Here is a 25,418-nt window from a genome sequence, read left to right on the forward strand (position 1 = left end):
TACAAGGGAAAATATTTTTTTTATTCATTCATGGGATGTGGGCATCACTGGCAAGGCCAGCATTTATTGCCCATCCCTAATTGCCCTTGTGAAGGTGGTGGTGAGCCGCCTTCTTGAACCGCTGCAGTCCGTGTGGTGAAGGTTCTCCCACAGTGCTGTTAGGTCGGGAGTTCCAGGATTTTGACCGATCGACGATATATTTCCAAGTCGGGATGGTATGAGACTTGGAGGGGAACGTGCAGGTGGGTGTTGTTCCGATGTGCTCGCTGCCCTTGTCCTTCCAGGTGTTAGAGGTCGCGGGTTTGGGAGGTGTTGTCGAAGAAGCCTTGGCGAGTTGCTGTAGTGCATCCTGTGGATGGTACACACTGCAGCCACGGTGCGCCGGTGGTGAAGGGAGTGAATGTTTAGGGTGGTGGATGGGGTGCCAATCAAGCAGGCTGCTTTATCCTGGATGGTGTCGAGCTTCTGGAGTGTTGTTGGAGCTGCACCCATCCAAGCAAGTGGAGAGTATTATCATCACACCTCTGACTTGTGCCTTATAGCTGTTGGAGAGGCTTTGAGAAGTCAAAAAGTGAGCCATTCTCCACAGAATACCCAACCACTGACATGCTCGAGTAGCCACGGCATTTATGTGGCTGGACAAGTTGAATTTCTGATCAATGGTGACCTCTGGAATGTTGATGGTGGGTGACTCGGCTATGATAATGTCATTAAATGTCAAGGGGAGGTGATTAAGCTCTCTCTTGTTGGAAATGGTTTTTGCCTAGCATTTGTGCGGCACAATTGTTACTTGCCATTTACCAGACCAAGCCTGGATGTTGTCCAGGTCGTGCTGCATGTGGGCATGGACTGCTTCATTATCTGAAGAATTGCAAATGGAGATGAACACTATGCATTCATCAGCGAGCAGCTCCACTTCTCACCTTATGATGGAGGGAAGATTGTTGGGCCTAGGACACTGCCCTGAGTTACTCCTGCAGTGATGTCCTGGGGTTGTAATGATTGGCTTTCAACAACCACAACAATCTTCCATTATGCTGGTTCCGACTCCACCCACTGGAGAGTTTTTCGCCCGATCCCCATTGACTTCAGTTTTACTAGGGCGCTTTGGTACCACACTCAGTCAAATTCTGTTTTTATGTCAGGGACAGTCACTCTCACCTCACCTCTGGAATTCAGCTCGTGTCCAAGTTTGGACCAAGGCTGTAATGAGGTCCGAGTCCTGGCGAAACCCAAACTAAGCATCAGTGAGCAGGCTATTGGTGAGTAAGTGCCATTTGTTAACATTGTTGATCAGTTTGCGATTGGGAGTAAGCTGATACGGCGGTAATTGGCTGGGTGGGATATGTCCTGCTTTTTGTGGACAGGTCAGGTAGATACCAGTGTTGTCGCTGTACTGGAACAGCTTAACGAGGGGAACGGTTAGTTCATAGAATCATAGAAGGTTACAGCACAGAAGGAAGCCATTCGGCCCATTGTGTCCGTGCCAGCCGAAAAAGAGCTATCCAGCTTAATCCCACTTTCAAGCACTTGATCCGTAGCCCTGTACGTTACGACACTTCAAGTGCACATCCAAGTATTTTTAAATGAGTTGAGGGTTTCTGCCTTTACCACCCTTTCAGGCAGTGAGTTCCAGACCCCTACCACCAACTGGGGGAAAAGTTTCTCCTCAGCTCCCCCCTAATCCTTCTATCAATTACTTTAAATCTATGCCCCCTGGTCACCAACTCCTCTGCTAAGGGAAATAGGTATTTCTTATCCACTCTATCTCGGCCCCTCAATTTTATACACCTCATTTAAATCACCTCTCAGCCTCCTCTGTTCCAATGAAAACAACCCTAGCCTATCCAATCTTTCCTCATAGCTAAAATTCTCCAGTCCTGTCAACATCCTCGTAAAACTGTATATAGTGCCCAAGTTGTGGCATAATTAGTGTTTTATACAGTTCTGGAGCACAGGTCTTCAGCACTACAACCAAGGTGTTGTTGGGACCTGTGAGGGTAAATTTTAATGTCGAGCCAGGAAGCGGAGGTGGGAGGGGATTTCTGGACCGGAAACCGAAAGTATGGGTTTCCCGACTGTCCTTCCAATTTTGACGTAAGGACGTCTTTCAATTTTTTTCAGTAGCTTTCCTGCCCAACAGCCAGCCAGATTGATAGGCTGGCTGTCAGTTGAATGGGAAAGCAGTCAGGGAGCAGGTGCCAGCAGATAAGAGATCGGGGGGGGAGGGCCGGACATCAGGGGCTCAGTCATGAGGGGGCTGGATGTCGGAGATCTTTGCGGGGTTGGGGTGGGGTGGGGGGAGAGCCATTGCATTTGTGGGGTCTTGGCAGGTAAACTTGTTGGGTCTGGAGGAAACACTCCTGCCCCTCAAACAGTGCAATACAGGCATTTACCTGTTGATCTGGGCCTTCTCGCCTCCTCTTACGCAGCATGAATCAGAAGGCCCGGGAATCCTGGCCAGAAGGAGTTAAAATAAAAATGCCTCCCGAGAGCTGCTTGGTCGCCCGCCCCTCAACCCGCCTCCGTTAAAACCAGAAGTGGGCGGGTTGCAGGAGAGTTGGGGTCGGGTTTTACTTTTTTTTTTTTACAATTTTTACGTTCCCGTCCACCCCCAACCAATCCGTTCTTGGGGTTAAAAAAGTCTTTGCTGTCCAGTGTACTCAGCCTTTTTTTGATGTCACGGGGAGTTAATCAAATTGGCTGAAGACTGACATCTGCGAAGGTGAGGACCTCAGGAGGAGGCCGAGAAGGATCATTCTCTCAGCATTTCTGGCTGAAACTGGTTGCGAAGCTTCAGCTTGTCTTTTGTGCTCATGTCCTGAGCTCCACCACAATTGAGAATGGGGATGCCCATGAAGCCTACTCCTCCTATCACTTAATTGTCCTCCACCACTTTTCTCACCACCTGCCTGAAGACTATTCTGGCAGCTATGTCCTTCAGGACTTGGCCAGTGGTGGTACTACCGTGCCACTCTTGATAAGGAGACATTGAAGTCCCCCACCCAGAATACATTCTGTGCCTTTGCTACCTTCAGTATTTCTTCCAAATAGTGTTCTACATGGATGAGTACTGATTCATCAGCTGAGGAAGGGCAATAGGTGGTAATTGCAGGAGGTTTCCTTGCCCATGTTTGACCTGAAACCATGAGATTTCATGAGGTAATTTATTTTGTCTTTAGAAAGTCAGTTACAGAATCATTCGGATTGAGTTTTTGTATGCATCAAAGTAGTGGAATTCACTGAGGATTGTTAATACTGATTGAAAAAGAAGTCTAAGTAGTCAGGTGAGGCGTACACAGCTTTTTATGGTTAAAGTTCCCTTTACTCTGTTCCAATAATTGGCCAACAATCCCCCATCCTAACTGGTACATTAGGGAGATGAAATGTGAAAACTTAGTAACAAGAATTCACAATAGAATTCCCTTTTCATTGGCTGAATTGGCAACAATGGGTTACTGCCATTGACCAACAGGTCCAGTGCTCTTTAGCAACCCAGGACTTACAGAGCTAACATCTAACCCAATAGGTTTTGATGGGACGCATCTGCATGGAAGTTGGAAAAGTCTCTAGAATGTGCTGCGCTTGTAGAAAGCTTAATGAATCAGCTACCTAGGAGCAAGTGGACACTGCAATGCACCATTTAAGTAATGGCTGGGCAGCATATGTAGATGATATTAATGATAAATTGTGCAAATTTGGGGGGGGAGGGGTGCGGTTGGGCAGGGTGAGTTGTGTTTAGCGCGGTCTTATTGCGAACCATTGACACAACTTGGAGGTGCCTTTCTGGGTATAGTATTTGAAACACGTATATTCTTAATATTACAAAGTACAAATGCAGTTTCTATTTCCCCACCCTCTCCCAACCTGCCCAAAAGGAGTGAATATTAAGATGGTTTTTCAGGTCACTGCATAACATAAAACAATACATTGGAGGCCTACAATGCAATCAAAAAGGAAAAAACTGAGTTTCATTCTCATAAGGAATGTTCGAGACAGGGTGTGGCTTTGTACAAGACTAGAATATTATAAAACTTTTACTTCCATAGCAAATTTCAGATCTTCAGGATCTGCCAAACTGTGTAACACCCAAGAGATTACTTTAAAAGTGCAGCTGCTTTTGTTATGTAGGCAAAAGTTGCAGACAATTTGCACAACATGGTCCCACAAACAGCATTGAGATGAATGATCAGTTAATGATAATTGAGGGATAAATGATGGCCAGAAAAATGGGAGAACTCCCCCACTGTTCTTAAAACAGTAAATCAAGTTATGTTGATAATTATGTCCTGCGGCAGGTGTGGCACATTGATGGGGCCTTGAGAGTCAGACCTGTCAGTGGGGCTGGGAGCCTTGCTATACAAATACAGGTAACCCTGCAAGTCCCAACGGGTATGACGATCCTTGCTGATAAGCACTGAAAAACATATATGTGCTCATTAGTTACTCAATTATAACTGACTGAACTCCAGCAGTACTCTTACATACGCTCAGCGGGGTCCGTAAGTCTCGGCTCTTGCCAATCTGCACCCATGTTCTCTCGGCCTAGGTGTGAGGTGCGTCCTTATGAGAAGAGAATGTATACATAATGAGGCAAACAGAAACTTTACTTTTGTGATCAGTTGATTGGGTTTAGAAACTCAAGTGTTGTGATGGGTTTCTGGCCCCCTCAGACACCCAGCTGACCAAAAAAAAACCTCCGATCATCCCTTACTGCACCCGTGTGAACATTTGCACTTCCAATACCAGTCATCCTTGTGGTGGGATTGCTAAGTTAATGCCAGATTTTGACAAATTACAGCCAGTTTTGTACAGGGCATCTGTACCTCCTAGGAACTGGATTCAGACTGCCCAAGAAACCTGTCTATGAAGGTTGGGTGCCTACCTCTATAGGTTTTAATTTTTTTTTTAAGTATTCCCACTTCTTCCATCAAGAAACCTGTAGAGTTTCTGTGCAGTAAATATGCTAAGAAGGGGAAATTTACCAACTGAAAATCTGCTTGTATCCCTGGCATCAATAAAAAGCCTCTAACAGCTGTCGGGTTTTTCCCTCTTAATTGTCAATCTCTGCTGAGTTTTTAAGATAAATCAAGGTTTACATGAAGGAATCCTATCCTATCTCCCTGCTCTTAGATTTTGTGTGCCATAACAGCAGCCTGGCCCTTATTGTCAACTCTCTCCTTGACCACTCCCCTATACCTCTGGCACATTCCTGTTCCAGCATCACCTTTGCTATCCCTCACACCTCGCATTCAAAATCCTCAATGTCTATCAACCCCCAAGCTCCACACAGACATCCTCAATTAACTGTTATCTTTGCTATCCTCCCTTAGCCTCTGCACTGAGCAACTCTTTATCCTTGGCAATTTCAATCGACACCAACTCCCCTAGCCCTTTCTGAATTAACTGCCTATCTGTCCTCCCTCAATCTCGCCCTACACACAAACTCCCACATCCATATATTTGGCATCCCACTTCAACCTTTCTGCAACATTCAACAATAAATCCTTCCACGATCTCACCCCACCTTATCGCCGAGATCTCTTGTGCAATTTCCCCTCCTGAATGCTCTGCCCCTCTTGACTCCAACCTCTTGTACATCTCCCCACTCTTCACCCCCTGACTTGTGGCAGAGCCTTCACTCCCTCATTCCAACTTTCTGGAACTCTCTCTCTCTGAACCACTCTACCCCTCTATCCATCTTTAAAAACTCTCAAAACCCATTCTGTCAGCTCTTCTAATATCTCCTTTCCGGGCTCGTTGTCCATTTCTTTCTGTTTACTTGTAAAGCGCCTTACAATATTTATATGTTATATAAACACAGGTTCTTGTTGCATGCATGTATGTAGCATTGAAGAGTCCCTGTTCTCCATTAATACATGCTAATCAGATTGTATCATTGGTCACATGGTTAGCAGCAAATAGTCGCAAAAGCATGGCAGCTCCCAGCCAACTTCCTCGGACCAAACCTGTTTCCTACCGACTATCTCTGCCTGCAAGTTAGTTTGAATATTTCAGTAACAGCCAAAAATATCTGGAGGCAAGTATTTACTTCCTATTACACTCACTCCTAGATCGCCCCTCCTTAATCTGTAAACTGCTGATTTTTTGATTTGAATGCCTGCCTGCTGAGCCACTTTAAAATAAACTGCATTTCAGTACATCATGTACAATTTAATAACCCATCATATTGTAATAAATGAGACACCAAAAGGAGGGAGAGAGAAAACAGGGAACTATACGCCAGTTAGCCTGACATCAATAGTAAGGAATGTGCTAGAATCTATTATTAAGGACGTAGGAACAGGGCACTTCGAAAATCATAATATGATTAGGCAGAGTTAACATGGTTTTATGAAAGGAAAATTGTGTTTGACAAACCCATTGAAGATTTTTTTTTGAGGGTGTAACTAGCAAGGTAGATAAGAGGGAACCAGTGGATGTAGTATATTTGGATTTTCAAAAGGCATTTGATAAGGTGCCACACAAGAGGTTGTTGCACAAGACTAGGGCTCAAGGGATTGGGGGTGTAATATATTAGCATGGACTGAGGATTGGTTAACAGACAGAAAACAGAGAGTAGGAATAAACAAATTCTTTTCGGGTTGGCAGGTTGTAACTAGTGGGGTGCCGCAAGGATCAGTGCTTGGGCCTCAACTGTTTATAATATGTATCAATGACTTAGATAAAGGGACTGAGTGTAACGTATCCAAGTTTGCTGGCAATACAAAGCTAGGTGGGAAAGTAAGCCGTGAGAAGGACGCAGAGAGGCTGCAAAGGGATTTGACAGGTTAACTGAGTGGGCGAGAAGGTGGCAGATGGAGTACAGTGTGGAAAAATGTGAAATTATCCACTTTGGTAGGAAGAATAGAAAAGCAGAATATTTTTTAAAAGATGAGAGACTAAGAAATGCAGGTACAGCAAGCATTTCGGAAGGTAAATGGTATGTTAGCCTTTACTGCAAGGGGGTTGGAGTATACGAGTAAGGAGGTCCTGATGCCATTTTATAGGGCTCTGTTGAGACCACATCTGGAGTGCGATGTACAATTTTGGTCTCCTTATCTAAGGAAGAATATACTTGCTTTAGAAGGGGTGCAAGGAAGGTTCACTAGACTGATTCCTGGGATGAGAAGATTGTCCTTTGAGGAGAGATTAAGAAGAATGGACCTATATTCTCTGAAGTTTAGAAGAATGAGAGGCGACCTCATTGAAACGTATAAATTTCTGACAGGGTAGATGCTGAGAGGCTGTTTCCCCTGGCTGGAGAGTCTAGAACCAGGGGTCATGGTCTCAAGATAAAGGCTCTGACATTTAGGACCGGGACGAGGAAAAATTTCTTCACTCAGAGGGTTGTGAATCTTTGGAATTCTCTACCCGAGGGCTGTGGATGCTCAGTCATTGAGTATTTTCAAGGCTGAGATCAATGGATATTTGGACACTAAGGAAATCAAGGGATATGGGGATAGGGTGGGAAAGTGGAGTTGAGGTAGAAGATCAGCCATGATCTTATTGAATGGCAGAGCAGGCTCGAGGGGCCATATGGCCTACGACTGCTCCTATTTCTTATGTTCATATAAAGACCCTGACTTGAACAATTGACATTTGTTACTTGTTTTCAAACTATAGATCATACCGTATCCCAATCTAGTCATAAGTTCATTGTATTTTCCACTTCCAAGTAAACAAATGGCCATTTTGACACAAGTTGGACTATAAAAGAAACAGCATCCTATCTTTGCACAAGGCATTCTGCAGCCCTCTGGCCTTAACATGGACTTTAAACGTCAACTTTAGGTCACTCTTTCTCCTCGTTTGGGGGGGGCGAAGAGTGGGGAGAGGTAACACATGTTGGTGCTTGGGGCGTTGACCTCCGTCAGAACACAGTGCTATTGGGGCAGTCTGCACCAAAGAAAAAAGTCGGGTGTCAACCTACTTTTTCTTCTCCCAAGTTTCTGGAGTGTTGGAGTCTGCTCTGCTTTGCCAGTTGTTTTTCATGATTCCATTTCTACTCGCCTTACCCTCTACCTCCTCCCTCCTCAGCTATTCAAACATTGTGTGTGTCGGAAATGTCTTCACTTACTTTGATTTCTCTCCGATTATCTCGTGCTCTTATTTCTGCCATTTAACCATTTCTTATTTTCCAATTCAGCACTTTACAAGTCATACCATTCCATTACTTGTGTGTGTTTTTCCCCCTTCTCCATTTAAAAAGGAACGAAACAAAGGGAAGGATGGTCATCAGCAATATCTTCCAGCTTTGATGAAGAGTCCACACCTGAAATATTACTTACTCTGTTCTCTCCACAGATGCTGCCTGACCTAAGTGTTTCCAGCATTGTCTGTTTTTGTTTCAGTTTTCCAGCATCTGCAGTTTCTTCTCACTACAAAACCAAGTCTCTTGAAAATTGAGGGATAGATAATCCTTCCAAACTATGTACCGTTTTGTGCAGAAATCGACAAAATACAGGAAGATGAGACATGGCTTTGTGCCCATGGCTATCAATCTACTGAACTGCCAATTTCAGCAGTTCTGCTGTAGGAAGGTACTGAGCGGAGACGAGGTGTTTTTGCAGAGATCAGAAGTAAAGACACTTTTACTTTACCAGGGTGACATCGAATGCAGATGGCAGGTCACACACCGGTGATGGCACTTACAATTATAAACAATTCAAACACTATACAGCCAATGGCAGAACACAACCTCCTTTTCATGGGTCTAATGATCTGCTAACATGGCCTGCCAAATGCACTGAAAACATTCAATGTGTTAACACTAGTGTACAAGTAACACTGACACACAGGATGACTCAGTATAAAACTCCCAGGTCACCCCCTGCAACCATCAGTGCTACAACACATTACATGCAATGAATAGCAGGTCTACAATTTCAGAGTCACTCAACAGAGAGAGCAGAACCAGGTGGTGGTACATGTGCATCAGCCAGTCACTGTTTCAAGATCTGGGCTAAAGGTAAAAGTGGCTTAAAATTAAGAAGGCAAATCATACTGTGCTATTCTCATACACAGTGATCGTAGTGACAGGTTGAGGCCTGCCTATAGTTGATACATTGCTGAGGCAAACCTCACTAAAAAATGTACCCTCCTCTCCAAGTCTTCTGAAATCCATCCTTTTTTTTGACTTAAATGGAAAGGAAAATAGGGCGGGTTGTATAGCAGGTCCAATCCACTAACGTCAGTTTTCCAGCCCCCCCCTACCAAAGTTGAAAATTACCCATACTGTTTTTCAAGGAAAGCACTTAAACTGTGCAATAAATGGTATTGAAAATATAAGGTAAACACAAAGCAAAGTTTTCAATTTGTCATTTCTTGATGTTGCAGTTCAGCTCATAATTTATTTTCTACCTTTGTAAACTATAATTCTTCATTCCCAGCACTACCCATAAAAGGCCATTAGGCAGATTTTGATATTCACTTTCATCTTCTTGCACATCAAAATCTCCCAAAATTTAAGACTTTATACTATGTCACTGTTGATAATCTGAGATGTTAATCCTATGGTAAACATAACATTGAACATTTACATGTACATTTAACCATGTGTACCGATCAACATAATTACATTATTACTGGATGGATATACCAATTGAGGGGTTGAAATGTGAATTTTGAGTTCTACTGGCTGGAAAGTTTTTGTTTGCCCAAAAGACACATGGCTTTAATAATCCACTAACCTTGTGCCTGCATTTTAGTACCACCCCATAGGCTCCTGCAAAAGAATAATAAAAAAAATCATGCCTTCAGATTATTGAAATCAAATATCTTAAACATTAATTTTTCCCTCTTTCTATCCTTCACGCCAAAGGCATCGACTCAGTGTCAGCTTCCAATTCCATGGACACTGATCATTGCCCAAGTAGCCACTACTCACACAGCAGAGTGAAAGCAGGCTATTCTATCTCAGGCACAACCACAAGTAAGCCCGATTTTGTTCTCATCCGATGTCAGCACACGCACTCCTAGTAGGGCTACCTGCATAGCGATCAGGAGTGGAACACTGGCTGATGTCCCCCTGCCTATTCCAAAGGCACTGAGCTCTGTTGCCTTGACTGTGATCAGCTAACACAGCACAGAATGAGGGGTCAAGCCTGAGACATTCCTGGTTTGTATGGTTCAGCTACTCATTAGACAAACTTGCTGAGCCATAGAGGTTCTGCATGTGTGTTTTGGGAAAAAATTATGGAGGAAAATTAAGATGTTGAAAAGATACCTTCAATAGTATCAGAAATACATGCTTTTTTTTAATGGTTTTCCAAATCTTTGTCAAAATACAGGATATAAATTTGCAATCAGTGAGTTCCTGAACCCATCTTAACCTTACCAAAGGAAGGAAAATTTTACCAATGGATGGCAAAACAGCCGGGCTATTCTCGTGCTCACTCAATTACTGAGCTGCACTGACACAACCCTAGCAGGTCACCAAACAACATTCTAGTAAGCAGTTCATAGGAACCACTAGAAAGTAACAAAATATTTTAAGGGAACATTGAAATTTGAAAACAACAGTGCAAACAGAAAACCATATTTGGAGTACAATTCCCAATAAAATCTGAAATGACAATTACCAATATACATTATATATAAGCTTTTAGTGCAAAACGTGTCCAACAATCAAACTAATTTCTGGAGTGGGCATTAAATGATCTTATTTAAATGAATAGTTTATAATTAAACATACTTTTTAAAGCCAGTTACATCAATTCTGGTGTCAAACAAAAAAGCCCAATTATAAATTCGGGATTCAAATCGGAACTTCACTGAAGGCATAACAAGGTAGAGTATCCACTTGTTACCGCCAGTAATATCAGCGCAATCCAAGCGGGATCGGCTGAACCAGCGCAAAAGATCAGAGAATTTTAAACGTAAGTGAGTTACGCCCAAAACTTTTTAATTTAGGGTTTTCCACGATCTTTCGTGCCGGTTTAAGATTCAATTCGCTCGGGTCAGGCCACGCCCACAAAACTGGCGACACCCCCAAGTCGACATTGCGAGTTTCCACTGATTGCGCTGGTTCGTGAAGGCTCTTCAAATTGCGCTTGTTTTCTTAGACGTACAGGCACTATTAGGCACGTTTTAAAAATATTTACATTTTAAAAAATATTTCATTTACTAAGAAACTGACTAGTGTACACCAATGAAACTAATAAATAGTTTAGTATAGTTTTTATAAGAAAGTTATTTTCAATGATTTAAAATCAGTTTACTCACAGGTGGAGGACTAAACACTCTTATAACCCATTTTTAGCTGTATTAATAAAACTGCACCAGGTTACCACTCTTAAATACAATGACTACATTATAATACAAAGAAAAAAAATAAACAATTATGTTCTATTATGCTGCGCACCTGTGCTGGTTCATGGAAGATTTTACGTTTGTGATTAGGCAAATGCATTTTAGCAAAAACTTGAATGGCAACTGAACCAGCGCAATTTTGGGCGCATTTTCCCAAATGCGCCCAAAGCGGAGACTCTTGCCCAATGTGTTAATCTGGAGAAAGTTACATGAATACTTGTTCACTTCAGTCAAGACCCGCAAACTTACCTTCACCTACAATTCCAAGGACTTCAAATTTATTCATCACATTACCAATATCAGGAATCTTCATGAAGACAAATTTCTCCCACAAGTATGATCCCAAATCACATCATAATTATGGATAATGAAAAGTAGCTTGCCGCAGGCAGGTATTGTACAGTGTCCATAAAGCCAGGAGGTCCAACAAATCAAATTCACATCCTTCATACTTGTCATAATCTAGTCGCAACGCAGTCCCATCTGAAAGAAACAATGTTAGCAATTAACAATTCTTAAACTATTCCTAATGTACAAAATCCAATTTTCTAGGAAGAGATATGCTTGTGTTTATTATCTTGTCTCTATGGAACAAGATTAGCATTTCAAATTGTATTAAACATAACATGAAACAATATGGGGAATGACACACATTCCACCTGACATGCGCACCAAAGTGCAGAGGGTGCCTGAAGATCTTGCAGCATGTACTAAAGCTGTGTTTCCTGTGCACGGTCAACATAGCTTTTATAATATATGGAGAACAGTGAATGTTTCCTGAATCCATCATCCAAAATAACTTGATAACCTTCAAGGGCCAAAATCATCCAATAATTTTCGCATTGCATTGAAAGCATATTCCTGAGGGTTTTTGGGGGGCCGGGGGAGATTCAGGATGGAAAGAGGTGTTAATTTTATCCATGTGATTTATATCAATTAGTATTAATTGTATTCACGTGGTGCATATCAATTGGGAACACTCTTGTATCCATTTATAAGAGAGCTGATCTAGGGTGTGGGGTGGGTGTAATGTGGAGCTCTGTGAAGAAAGGCTTGGAAGCAACTGAAGACTAAGCTCTAGTATTCCATCCTTCACCACCTGGCTATCCAATTTATAACAAGAGGCATGGAAACAGCATTTTATAATGTAGAGGAATGAAATTCAGCTGACTAACCGCCAAAGTTTCACATTTACATTTATGATGTCGTATGAATTTGGATTACTGCCATAAAATACAGTGGCATCCGTCTAGGAGCTTCTACTTACTCAGTTTCAAATTACAGTACAAGCAAACAAATGAAATATTTCCATAGATAACTTGTCATGAGGGATGTCACAAAGTTTCAGGAATAACCATTGAAAACATGGTCCAATTAGTTTTTCTCATTCAGTAAGTCATAAAGATGTTTAAATTTATATTTAACAGACTTCTGATCATAATCCTTATCTGTATTATTACTTGTTCATATTCTACTAATCCTTCACCAATGATGTCGGGACAAGTTGACTGCATGACCTCTCAGTAACAGTCCAACAAAGGATTTCCAAGGGAAAGTAAGGGAGGGGAGGGGGCAGGGCAGAACTAACCCAGTAGGAATGGCAGGATCTATTAATTTTCCATTCCATAACTTTTGTTCATTAACTGTTATCACTAGGCACAGGAGGAGGAAGGTAGCATCCAGTAGCTAGATCTTCCATAGCGTACTTCTAAAGCATGGAAATTAGGCCACCCAACATTTCTACGTCATCAACAAGGTATGTTTTCTACCATATATGTACTCTCTTAAAATACTACATTCTGTGCAAAAATGCTTTTCGTATGAGCTTTATGAAAGTGCTAATGGCTGCACTTATTGTGCATTTGCTCACATTTACTACTGTAACAGTATTTGCAAAATCTGTTATTCTTTATCAAAGCAAAAAATATTAAGTTTGCTTTCCTTTCATTGCCACTATATTCATCTACTGTCCCTTGTAATTGCACTACAGAACATTTCTAAAACATGCTTGAGATGCTGAGGTTGGTGTTCTCCCTTCTTCTTGCATGCACAGTTCCCATGCCATGCAGACAATCTGCCTGGAGGCAATATTCTCAAATAGATTGCTGGAAGATGCACAGGAACATTATGGAATGACTTGGCCTCCATTTTCCCTACATCTTTTTGGGCAAGTACAAAATTCTTCACTACACCTTAGACATGGCACAGCCAACATCAGAGACTCACGCTGCAGGGAAGTCAGAATATTTGTATTTTTAAAACAAAGGCTCTTCATATTGTGGCACATTACACTTCTATCTCAGCAGAGAGCGTGAAATTTTACCTAAAGATTCCTGTCCTGTACTTAAAGCGTCTATAACTTTGGGATTAATTTATAAAGCCATGCAATTTTGTTAAATACAGTTTCTTTGCATTTTCTCCAATTTAGGTATCTGGTGTGGTTCCATCTTTCAGCCAAGATGCCATTGTATATAATCAGCAGCCTGAACAATTTTTACATCTGCTTGCACAAAAGCAGCCATCAGTGTTGACATGTTCCATGTGGTTCACAACTTCCCACTTATTTCAGCAGGGTGGCAGTAAGCACCAGCCATCAATTCTTGGTCATATAACTTGGTAATGTAACAGTGCAAAATTCTCACAAGCAATTCGTGGAAGCTACAGTACCCAATATGTGGGAAATTACAGCTGGAAGATTTGGCTTCCATGAACATATATTATAAAAAAAACGACTAGCAATTATAAAATGGATAGATGCTCTCCATATTGTAGATGTACTGTAAAACAGGTCCACTAGGATTTTAAATGTGATTTTATCAATGCAGTATAATGGCTTTTCAATTTTGGCTCACCATTAAACTGTTGACATACAAATGAATTTTAATGGAAAATTCCAACAAAATTACACAGAAAAAAGTCCAAGTTGAAAAACTTTTTTTTACAAGAATACAGTATAGCTCGGGTACAAATCCATACATTTCTATTACCTTGTTGTTAACCATTTATCTAGGCCATAAGTAAATATTCTGAGCAAATTTGTTTTCTTCTGCCCAAAATCTACACACCCAGTGGTTTGACAGACATATATGCAACATGTTTATTGGTCTAATCACAAAAACATCAAATTCTATACTTTCTGACCTCTGCACGATTAAGTACGGAGACAAAATTTACTCAAACAGTACTCCCGAGAGTGAGAAACTTAAAGTAATTAATTAGTAAAGAAAAAGTACTGGAGAAATTAAGGGGACTAAAAGCCGACAAATCCCCTGGACCTGATTGCCTACGTCCAAGGGTTCTAAAAGAGATGGCGGCAGAGATAGTGGATGCATTGGTTGTGATCTTCCAAAATTCCCGAGTTTCTAGAACAGTCCCAGTGGATTGGAAGGTAGCAAATGTAACACCAATATTCAAGAAAGGAGGGAGAGAGAAAATGGAGAACTACAGGCCAGTTGGCCTGACATCAGTTGTCAGAAAAATGCTGGAATCCATTATTAAGGAAGTGGTAACAGGGCACTTAGAAAATCATAATATGATTAGGCAGAGTCAACATGGTTTTATGAAAGGTAAATCGCATTTGACAAATCTATCAGAGTTTTTTGAGAATGTAACTAGCAAGGTAAAGGGAAACCAGTGGATGTAATATATTTGGATTTTCAAAAGGCATTCGATAAGGTGCCACACAAAAGGTTGTTACACAAGGGCTCATGGGGTTGGGGGTAATATATTAGCATGGATAGAGGATTGGTTAATGGACAGAAAACAGAGAGTAGGAATAAACGGGTCATTTTCAGGTTGGCAATCTGTAACTAGTGAGGTGCCGCAAGGATCAGTGCTTGGGCCTCAGCTATCTACAATCTATATTAATGACTTAGATGAAGGAACCAAATGTAATGTATCCAAGTTTGCTGACAATACAAAGCTAGGTGGGAAAGTAAGCTGTGAGAAGGACACAAAGATTCTGCAAAGGGATAAAGACAGGTTAAGTGAGTGGGCAAGAAGGTGGCGGATGGAGTATAATGTGGGGAAATGTGAGGTTATTCACTTTGGTAGTAAGAATAGAAAAACAGAATATTTTTTAAATGGTGAGAAACTATTAAATGTTGGTGTTCAAAGAGATTTAGTTGTCCTTGTCCATGAAACACAGAAAGTTAACATGCAGGTACAGCAAGCAATTAGAATCATAGAAAGGTTACAGCACTGAAAGAGGCCATTCGGCCCATCGAGTCCGTGCCAGCTCTATGCAAGAGCAATCCAGCTAGTCTCACACCCCCGCCCTTTCCCGGTAGCCCTGCAAATTTTTTCCTTTCAAGTACTTATCCAGTTCCCTTTTCAAGGCTATGATTGGATCTGCCTCCACCACCCCCTCGGGCAGTGCATTCCAGATCCTAACCATTCACTGCGGATAAAGGTTTTTCCTCATGTCACCCTTGGTTCTTTTGCCAATCACCTTAAATCTACGTCCTCTGGCCCTTGACCCTTCCGCCACTGGGAACAGTTTCAGATTAGGAAGGCAAATGGTATGTCGGCCATTATTGCAAGAGGGTTGGAGTACAAGAGTAAAGAAGTCTTGCTGCAATTGTACAGGGCTTTGCTGAGACCACACCTGGAGTACTGCGTACAGTTTTGGACTCCTTACCTCAGGAAGGATATACTTGCCTTAGAGGCGGTGCAACGCAGGTTCACTAGATTGATTCCTGCAATGAGAGGGTTGTCATGTGAGGTAAGATTGAGAAGAGTGGGCCTACGTTCTATGGAGTTTAGAAGAATGAGAGGTGATCTAATTGAAATATATGAAATTCTTAGAGAGATTGACAGGGGTAGATGAGAAGAGGCTATTTCCCCTGGCTGGAGAGTCTAGAGGTAGGGGGCATAGTCTCAGGATAAGGGGTGGGCGATTTAGGACGGAGATGAGGAGGAATTTCTTCACTCAGAGAGTGTTGAATCTTTGGAATTCTCTGCCCCAGAGGGCTGTGGATGCTCAGTCGTTGAGTATATTCAAGACTGAGATCGATAGATTTTTGGACTCTAAGGGAATCAAGGAATATGGGGATCAGGCGGGAAAGTGGAGTTGAGGTCGAAGATCAGCCATGATCTTATTAAATGACGGAGCAGGCTTGAGGGGTCATATGGCCCACTCCTGCTCCTATTTGTAATGTTCTTATCTTCCTTATCATATATTTCTGTCTTATGAATTTAAACATCAGATATTTAGCAGCTAAACAATAATACTTTAGTAAAACGCCTCTAAGAAAATTTATTTTATCTTGCACCTCTAGCCAGCTGTTCCAGTACAGCTACAACACTGGCATCTACCCGACAATGTGGAAAATTGCCCAGGTATGTCCTGTCCACAAAAAGCAGGACAAATCCAATCCGGCCAATTACCGCCCCATCAGCCTACTCTCAATCATCAGCAAAGTGATAGCACTGTCGACGACACCTTCCATCAAGCAGCACTTACTCACCAATAACCTGCTCACCGATGCTCAGTTTGGGTTCCACCAGGACCACTCGGCTCCAGACCTCATTACAGCCTTGGTCCAAACATGGACAAAAGAACTGAATTCCAGAGGTGAGGTGAGAGTGACTGCCCTTGACATCAGGGCAGCATTTGACAGAGTGTGGCACCAAGGAGCTCGAGTAAAATTGAAGTCAATGGGAATCAGGGGGAAAACTCTCCAGTGGCTGGAGTCATACCTAGCACAAAGGAAGATGGTAGTGGTTGTTGGAGGCCAATCATCTCAGCCCCAGGACATTGCTGCAGGAGTTCCTCAGGGCAGTGTCCTCGGCCCAACCATCTTCAGCTGCTTCATCAATGACCTTCCCTCCATCATAAGGTCAGAAACGGGGATGTTCGCTGATGATTGCACAGTGTTCAGTTCCACTCGCAACCGCTCAGATAATGAAGCAATCCGAGCCCACATGCAGCAAGACCTGGACAACATCCAGGCTTGGGCTCATAAGTGACAAGTAACATTCGCGCCAGACAACTGCCAGGCAATGACCATCTCAAACAAGAGAGAGTTTAACCACCTCCCCTTGATACTCAACGGCATTACCATCGCCGAATCCCCCACCATCAACATCCTGGGGGTCACCACTGACCAGAAACTTAACTGGACCAGCCATATAAATACTGTGGCTACAAGAGCAGGTCAGAGACTGGGTATTCTGCGGCAAGTGACTCACCTCCTGACTCCCCAAAGCCTTTCCACCATCTACAAGGCACAAGTCAGGAGTGTGATGGAATACTCTCCACTTGCCTGGATGAGTGCAGCTCCAACAACACTCAAGAAACTCGACACCGTCCAAGGCAAAGCAGCCCGCTTGATTGGCACCCTATCCACCACCCTAAACATTCACTCCCTTCACCACCGGCGCACTGTGGCTGCAGTGTGTACCATCCACAGGATGCACTGCAGCAACTCGCCAAGGCTTATTCGACAGCACCTCCCAAACCCACGACCTCTACCACCTAGAAGGACAAGAGCAGCAGGTACATGGGAACAACACCACCTGCACGTTCCCCTCCAAGTCACACACCATCCCGACTTGGAAATATATCGCCGTTCCTTCATCGTCGCTGGGTCAAAATCCTGGAACTCCCTTCCTAACAGCACCGTGGGAGAACCTTCACCACACGGACTGCAGCGGTTCAAGAAGGCGGCTCACCACCACCTTCTCAAGGGCAATTTGGGATGGGCAATAAATGCTGGCCTCGCCAACGACGCCCACATCCCATGAACGAATTTTTTAAAAACCAGAAGCGAGGGTAACTATGCTCAAATACTTAAGAGAATATCACAACAAAAGTACGATCAATAAACTTTGTTACAGTTTTTAACAATTTCATTGAGAAGTCCCCAGATATAAAAATTATTCAAAGCCCCTTTTTTAAAAAAAATGCAATTTGCACCTGGCCTCGTAACTGGCAGACTTGATGACCCATGATCTTGTGATTTTCAAGTTGCCATATTTGTTCTGTGCGTTTCTTTCATCTGCACACAAGAGCAACAGGTGTGGTTTCTACTGTTTTCTTTTGGCTCTTCTCTAATACACCAGCAAGAAATATTTAGATATTCTATACAATAAATTAACTGTCAAATTTTATTTCATAATGCTCCTGTGAAGCACCATTAAAAACGCTATTTGTTGTTGGACTACTGGCAGGTTTGGGGAATTCCCACCTCACTGAGTCAATCAGTTCTGCAGGATTCGAGCACACTATTGCAACGCTGAAAATAATATGTTTGCAGTCAAAGCTGCTCAGTCAGGAATAGCTTTATTAATAGAATACTAACCTTAAACTACAAATCAAATAAAAAGGAAAAATGTCAACACTTCAAATGTCGCCATATCTTTCCTTAGCCTCCCTCCATTCTTAGATTTTATTTCTATCTAATTTAATCAAACCTCTCTTTTCTTTACCCATTTTGTCCTGGCTCACATCATCCATTTTGGGATGCAAATAAGTTTACTTAAAAAAAACAAAAAGTGTTCACTGGTTGAAAACAACCTTAAGACCAGTTTTCCAGTCAAAGATGATAAGTAACTGTTGAAATCGTTGACGGTCAATCTTTTAGTATTCCCATCTCCGCAATGGAGTGCACTGTGCTTGGAGGGTTAAAAAAACTCATGTAAGCAGTAATATAACTCTAAGTGAGAAAGCTTTTGAAAATCTTTATCTGACACCTAATTTTGCCAGCTTTTTCATTTAGAAAATGCAAAAATCTATTTTTCACAATTTTTACCCCAATATTCATTTTCTAAAAATAAACTGAAAAAATTCTCAGCAAATTTTATGAAACTGAAAATAAAGAGCCTTTTAGATCAATAACTCTGCAAACTGGTAAATGCTTATACCAGCCTCTGGAAATAACTATAGTGAATAACTCCTACCACATTCCTGATTCTGCCCAAGAGTTGCACTCATTTTGCTGAAAGAACAAACACTTCATACAGTAAGTAGGTCAATCTTGTTAGAAGGCTGGTTAAAAAAAACAAGTCAGAATATCTTTACAAGGGAATCTATTTAAGCTCAAATTCCTGGTAGGAATAACCTTTAGAGACCCGATTCTATTTTTAATTGCAGTTGAAGCACTCAAAATGTCATATTCATGTTAAAAGAATATGTTTATAATTTCTTTTAACTGCCCCATCATCAACATTACCTGCCCAAGGGCACAGGCAAACAGAGTCATTTACACAAACACAGCAATGGCTGGCGAACCTTCTAATTTTCTCTTCCTTACAGGGAAGTGCCGTATCTCATTGCAATACATGGGATGTAAGTGTTATCTTTACAAGGCAGTATTTTTAGTGTAAAGTAGGAATAAGTGAATATATGAATAAGTAGGGCAAAGTAACATCTGCTCTCTGATTAATGGACACTGGACTGTTACATTCGCTGCAGCGTCTTAATTAGTGGGTATCAGTTTTCAATGAAATTTACAAAACAATTGTTCATATTTACCTCAAAAAACAAAGTTTTTAAATCTTGTACATAAGAGTTTGTAATAAAGAGGATATTTTAAGTACACAATTCTAGAATAGTCAAAAAAAAACTCTCAGATAAATAGATTTTTGTTAGGTAAGGGTATCAAGGGATATGGAGCAACGGCAGGTAAATGGAGTTGAGGTATAGATGATCCATGATCTAACTGAACGGCGGAACAGGCTCGAGGGGCTGAATGGCCTACTTCTGTTCTATGTAGATCACTGGCTTAATTTCCAAAACAACTGCAACACTGAGCTTGCGACTTCATCTGCAGCAGTAACTACAACGGATATCTGAAAAGAAATATTTACGTATGCTGATCACTGGAACGAATACACATACAATCTCACCAATGTGCTCCATCAGATTCATAAATAGCAACAATTGCATTTATATAAGGCCTTTAACGTAGTAAAACGTCCTAAGGCACTTCACAGGAGCGTTTTCAAACAAAATTTGACACCAAGCCATATATGGAGATATTAGGATAGGTGAAAGAGATAGATTTTAAGGAGCATCTTAAAGCAGAGAGAGGTAGAGAGGCAGAGAGGTTTAGGGAGGGAATTCCAGAGCTCACGGTTTAGGCAGCTGAAGGCATGGCCGCCAATGGAGCAGCGATTAAAATCGGGGAAGCGCAAGAGACAAGAATTGGAGGAGCACAGAGATTTCAGAGGGGTGAGAGGCTGGAGGAAGTTAGAGATAGGGAGGGGCGTGGCCATGGAGGAACTTGAAAACAAGGATGAGAATTTTGAAATCACAGCGTTCCTGGATCAGGAGCCAATGTCGGTCAGCGAGCACAGGGGTAATGGGAGAACGGGACTTGGTGCGAGTTAGGATATGGGCTGCAGAGTCTTGGATGAGCTCAAGTTTATGGAGGGTGGAAGATGGGAGGCCGGTCAGGAGAGCACTGGAATAAACTGCGTAAATCTGGCATTATACCAGGATCTGTGGATTTTCTCTTGACACAGCTTCCGTTTTTCTTCTTAAAAAGTCAGTATGGGGAAGGGGAACTTTACAGAGTCATCCCACGTGACTGTGACGTTGGTGCACTATCCCTCCTCATTCTTCTCGACCTCTCCGCAGCCTTTGACACGGCTGACCACACCATCCACCTCTAACACCTCTTCTCCATTGTCCAGCAGAGCTGGACTACCCTCGCCTAATTCCACTCTCACATATCCAGTCGTAGCCAGAGAATCTCCTGCAATGGCTTCTCTTCCCATCCCCACACCATTACCTTGGGAATCCTCCGAGGATCTATCCTTGGCCCCCCTCCTATTTCTCATCTACATGCTTCCCCTAAGCGACATCATCTGAAAACACAACATCAGGTTCCACACGTATACTGACAATGCTGGGATCTACCTCACCACTCCTCTCGACCCCTCCACTGCCTCTGTGTTGTCAGGCTGCTTGTCCAACATCCAGTCCAGGAGGAGCCGAAACTTCCTCCAATTAAACATTGGGAAGAAAGAAGCCATTGTCTTTGGCCCTCGCCACAAATTCCGTTCCTTCGCCACTGATTCCATCCCCCTCCCTGGCCACCTTCTCAGGATGAACCAGACTGCTTGCAACCTCTAAATTCTATTTGACCCTGAGCTGAGCTTCTGACCCCATGTCCTCTCCGTCACCAAGACCACCTACTTCCACCACCGTAGTATCGCCCATCTCCGCCCCTGCCTCAGCCCTCCTGCTGCTGAAACTCTCATCCATGCTTTTGTTACCTCCAGACTCGATTATTCCAATGCTTTCCAGGCCAGCCTACCATCTTCCACCCTCCATAAACTTAAGCTCATCCAAAATTCTGCTACCCATATCCTACCTCGCACCAAGTCCCATTATTCCATCACCCGTGTTCACTGACCAGTATTGGCTCCCTGTTCACCAATGCCTCGATTTTAAAATTCGCATGCTCATGTTCAAATCCTTCCATGACCCTGCCCTTCATTATTTCTGTAGCCTCCATCACCCCTACACCCCTCTAAAAACACTGTGTTACTCCAACTCTAGCTTCTTATGCATGCCCCACTTCCTTTGCCCCACCATGGGCAGCCATGCCTTCAGCCATCTAGGCCCTAAACTCTGGAATTCCTTTCCCAAAGCTCTCCGCCTCTCCATCTCTCTCTTCCTTTAAGATGCTCCTTAAAACCTATTTGACCAAGCTTTTGGTCACCTGTCCTAATGACTCCTTCTTTGCTTGGAGTCAATTGTTGTCAGATTATGTTCCCGTGAAGCGACTTTGGGCATTTTACTACATTAAAGGTGCTATATAAAAACAAGTTGTACCTCCAGGAAACACTTCTACCTAGCAGTAGAGGACATGGTTTGTGAGGTTGCGTGGCACGATCTTCAGAGATTATGTGATTTCAATAATTAGCACCAGCAGTGGTTGAATAAAGAAGTGGTTGCGTAAACAAGACAGCAACTAGGTTGGATAAAAGCAAGCACCCAGAGAAATCAAACAGTAACACAAGTGCACAGCAAAGATCAGAAAGAAAAATTAAAATTTTACGAACTGCTGTTAAACATGTGCGGCCTGCACGGTACTACCATGCAGCACAGGAGTTTTATGAAATCTCAACCAGGGACAAACACTGAATATAACAACCAAAATAACCTGCATATTCTCAAGCAAAGAGCTTTATCAACAATTGAAAATACTGGTATTAGAACCATAGCACAACTGCTTCTAGGCAACCCCACCCCACCCCCACCACTTTGTTTCTGTCCACTTCAAATACTGAAGGATCACACAGCTCCCATGAACAGCCAGCTGTAACTCACATTTCAGTTATAACCAGTTGTGGTAACATGTTCCAATCACTGTCAAAGAGCTTAGATCATCCTTGGCAACCAATAAATAATACATTATTTCATATAAATGCTCACCATTTTACAACCATCATCAACTAAAATTTAAGTACTTGGAATTCTTTCCTGTTGAATGTTCATCTGAGATTATCACTATTTAACTATTAGGAACAGATCTGTATTCAAAATTCACGTGAATATTATCGGAATTTGCCCATCTGGCACTACATGTGGTCTGGGTTGCAAACTGCTGTTTAAGAGAGGGGAGTGCAAAAATGACAGTGAAGACTATTGACACGACTTTAAAAGCAATTATTTTTGCTTTTCAAATAAGCTAGGTTTTCTTTTCTAACAAAGGCATTGAAGCTGGTAGTAATTGTTTTTCTCAAGTGAATCGGTAGCATGGGTTCTGCTCAGGCTTCACCAGTCACCCCCTCCAATCCCATCTTTCAACTGCTCCCCTTTGTCAGACCCCATGCCACATGAAGTCATAATTGAGTAGTTGTAACACAATCACCGATAGATCAGCTTTTTTTCTTTCAAACTACAGTACAACTCCGGCTTTCTGTATATTATTTATTTATTCCATCTCTCTTTCTCTCTCTGGATTCTGTTTCAAAGAGTGGGCTTTTTGGGCTACTTGACCCAAGTTAATTTAGCTGAGCCTGTTCTGGATGGTCTTACTTTACACACTCACCTTCACCTTTCCTTACTCCTCCAAATCAAATAAGAAAAGTACCTGAGGGTACAGTGTGCCACTACCCCAACATACTGTACAATACCTTGCTACTTAACTGTACAGATTCCCACTTGTGATTTTCCAAAGGGAAAAAAGGTATGTTTTAAAGCAAGGAAGACTGTGGATTGAATCACCGAGTCACTGTCAAAAATCTCTTTGAAACGTCATCGATCTGAAATGTTAACTCTGTTTCTCTCTCCACTGATGCTCCCTGACCTGAGTGTTTCCAGCATTTTCTGTTTTTTGGTCAAAGATTTCTTATTGGTCAGATCAAGAGCAACATAAAAAAACAGAAATAGAAGTAGGTCACTTGTGACTGGGATGGCATGCAGGCTGGTTTAATGGCACGGTATAAATAGGGCATCACCACCTGTAACTCTGAATTAAATTGTAGTTTGTGTAAAATTTCTATGCAACAAAAAGGCCATGAAAAAAAATATGAAAAATGATGGACAGGAAAAGATGTTCTGAAGGGAACAGGCTAATCCTAATCAGGCCAAACAGGATATTTTGCCACATTCCAATATTCGTTGGATTCCACTTTACTACTAATCGTAACGACACCAACAATCTTCTCTGATACGATTACCAAGGAGTATTTTGTTTTAACTATTCTAAAATACAAATACCAATCAGCATCCAATCTAAAGTTATAAGCATATATCTATGAGTTGCTGATGATTTCATGACACTTCCACTGGAGCCCTAGATAAAGCTAGGCAGCATATAAACCAATGCAAATTCAATCATCAACTTTAATGGATTAAGAGCTGAGATTTTTTTTAATGAGTGTGGGTTTTGGAAATAGATCAAATAATTTGCACTCAGATGATTTCCATCACCTACTCCAAAAATAATTTCCACAGCACAACTACCCAGAACCAAGGTAAATCTGACTTTCTAAGCAGGCTATGCAAAAGATAAAACCAGATCCATTCATTTTACCTTTTAAAAAAAATTATATTTAATTCCACACGCTATCGTTCCAAACCTTTAAAAACAAAAGAATACATGGAGGGGGGAATGTTCTTGAAAAACATGTCAACAGGTGAAAGGGTTAAAGCGTAAAGATGACAATCGTATTGCATGCACTGTTACTGATGTCAATTATTCCAGCAAAACGATTACAAATCAGCGAGGAAAAACAATTTACTAAAATATCCCCTCCGCCAGGACAGCCCCTCGAATCCCATCCTCCAGCTGTTCCCCACTTTTGCTGCAGAGGGTTAAGGTCGGGCTCGGGGCTGCAAACTCTTGCGAGATCTCGAGCGAAGGAGCCGACAGGTGAGTCGGGGACCCGTGGGGGCTCCTGTTTGTTGCCCCCGTGGGGAGCGGGTCTGCGGCTGCGTCTGGGGCTCGGGCTGGGGCTCGGGCTGAGCCGCGCGCCGCTCCTCTCCTCTCCCAGCCCGGCGCGAGCGGCGGCGGTTGGAGCTCGAGCTGTAACGTCGGGACATGCGGCTCCCCGCGCTCAGCCACAGCGACCCATCGCCAAAAAAAAAAATAAACAGCGACCCCGACAGACAACACCGGAGCCCGTCCACCGACCGACCGATCGCCCAACCTCATCCCCAATCCTAGTCTTAGCCCTTACTCACCCGCAGTGTCAAGCGCTCAGGCTCCGCAGCAGCAACCTCTCCACGCAGCCGCCATGTTCCATTGCGTAACCGCGACGTCAGGACCATCGCGTGCACGGATGACTCACGTTGCAGGGCGGCTCGCGGGGGAGTCCCACATGTTGCACAGTTTAGGGGTTTCATTTCCCCCCCCCCCAGCAGTGAGACAAGGGGCAGTAATCCCCCCCCCCCCAGCAGTGAGACAAGGGGCAGTAATCCCCCCCCCCAGCAGTGAGACAAGGGGCAGTAATCCCCCCCCCCAGCAGTGAGACAAGGGGCAGTAATCCCCCCCCCCCCAGCAGTGAGACAAGGGGCAGTAATCCCCCCCCCCCAGCAGTGAGACAAGGGGCAGTAATCCCCCCCCCAGCAGTGAGACAAGGGGCAGTAATCCCCCCCCCAGCAGTGAGACAAGGGGCAGTAATCCCCCCCCCAGCAGTGAGAC

At 42.9% G+C, this 25,418-nt stretch overlaps 1 protein-coding gene across 2 annotated transcripts in view; it reads right to left on the bottom strand.

Annotated features, from left to right (window-relative positions):
• Positions 1-25,022, bottom strand: part of cdkl5 (cyclin dependent kinase like 5) — a 132,587-nt gene extending 107,565 nt beyond the window's left edge. For both annotated transcript variants that reach the window (XM_067992657.1, XM_067992656.1), the window contains exons 1-3: positions 24,959-25,022; positions 11,563-11,796; positions 9,693-9,727 (exon numbers count right to left, since the gene is read on the bottom strand). In XM_067992657.1, the coding sequence (XP_067848758.1) occupies positions 9,693-9,727; positions 11,563-11,626 (99 nt within the window). In that variant the 5' untranslated portion in view covers positions 11,627-11,796; positions 24,959-25,022. The remainder of the gene's footprint in view (positions 1-9,692; positions 9,728-11,562; positions 11,797-24,958) is intronic.
• Between the last annotated feature and the right edge of the window lie 396 nt (positions 25,023-25,418).

This window comes from Heptranchias perlo, chromosome 11, assembly GCF_035084215.1.
Source record: "Heptranchias perlo isolate sHepPer1 chromosome 11, sHepPer1.hap1, whole genome shotgun sequence".
Lineage (NCBI taxonomy): Eukaryota > Metazoa > Chordata > Chondrichthyes > Hexanchiformes > Hexanchidae > Heptranchias > Heptranchias perlo.